General features: G+C 39.9%; 1 protein-coding gene across 1 annotated transcript in view; it reads right to left on the bottom strand.

The window, feature by feature from the left end:
- Positions 1–1,164, bottom strand: part of SNAPC3 (small nuclear RNA activating complex, polypeptide 3, 50kDa) — an 18,734-nt gene that overhangs the window by 11,813 nt on the left and 5,757 nt on the right. Inside the window, exon 4 of the mRNA XM_010001928.1 lies at positions 339–488. Within this exon, the coding sequence (XP_010000230.1) occupies positions 339–488 (150 nt within the window). The remainder of the gene's footprint in view (positions 1–338; positions 489–1,164) is intronic.

The following is a 1,164-nucleotide window of genomic DNA, read 5'->3' as shown; positions in this document are numbered from 1 at the left end:
CAGAGGGCAACAGTCTGCATTTAGCTTTTTATTACCTCTGGTGTTTCAGAATATAGCTCAAAGTAAAGTAGATCCACAGGGATACATCTATGCAAGAACTCACTACCAGTGTTACTACTTTCAAGCCAGTAGTATTAATGACACTTTCCTTGACATCACACAAAACAGGTCAGCTTAGTAATGCCAACACTAAGTACTTAGTTGCAGTGCAACCCGCAGGTAGAACCAACGCAACTGGATTTAATGCTGAAGAAAACACAACAAAACTCTGCATCCCTCTCTCCCATATATTTTCAAAGCTTCTACATATATAGAGGGTTCCACACAGGAGGTTTTACCTTGCTGATGTGCTCTGGTGCTTGATCTGGCTGACTGCTGAACTCGCCGCCTATCTGGAGGTCACTGACGCAGGAAATGGAGTCTCTGAGCTCAGTGAGTTTCTGGCTGCCCAGTACAAGGACCGTCTGATAAGGTTTGTGATCTTTATGCTATGAAGAAAACAGCAGACCAGCTTCAGATAAATATCATTTGTCAGCATCAGCACTGCTCTTCACTTGACAGCTTGAGATCCTTAAAGGCAGCATATGGCACACCACCTCTCTGTGCAAGATTTGAAACAGCATCTTGCCTCAGCCTCTCCTAAGGCTACCTTCTAAGCCAACTTTTTAGGTTGATGATGCAAATGTCACTAAAACTCTGCTACCAACTGCATCTGATCTGCAACAACAGCATTTATTTATTAGTAAGCATATGTGTAATAACAGGAAGTTCTGTGATGGTTGGAGTCTTTGTGTGTAAGGCTTAGTACATGGATTTTCCTCTGCATCTGCTTCTCACTGTTAAAAATGTAGATTGTATCCCCTCTCAGAGAAATTATATGACAGAGTATTATTTTGTTTGTTATAGACAATGCTGTTAAATGTTTTTACTTAGTGTTTCTACAAAAAGTAATGCCATGATAACAATAAAAGCAGTGTTAAACAAATAGTAGAATAAACAGCTGTGCCACATCCTTAGGCCAACCCTTGTGACTTTATATTGTTAGTAAAGTTGATCAGTAGCAGATTGGAAGCAGATGTACTTCTCACTACTTCAAATTATTATCTGTACTACAACAGAAAAAGAACCTTTGTACTTTTGCAGAAAGTCTATTTAACCTCCCTG

Source organism: Chaetura pelagica, unplaced genomic scaffold (genome assembly GCF_000747805.2).
Source record: "Chaetura pelagica isolate M959 unplaced genomic scaffold, ChaPel_1.0 scaffold345, whole genome shotgun sequence".
NCBI classification, from domain to species: Eukaryota; Metazoa; Chordata; class Aves; order Apodiformes; family Apodidae; genus Chaetura; species Chaetura pelagica.
The sequence above is the reverse complement of the archived record's forward strand: the minus strand, read 5'-3'. Positions and strand labels throughout refer to the sequence as shown.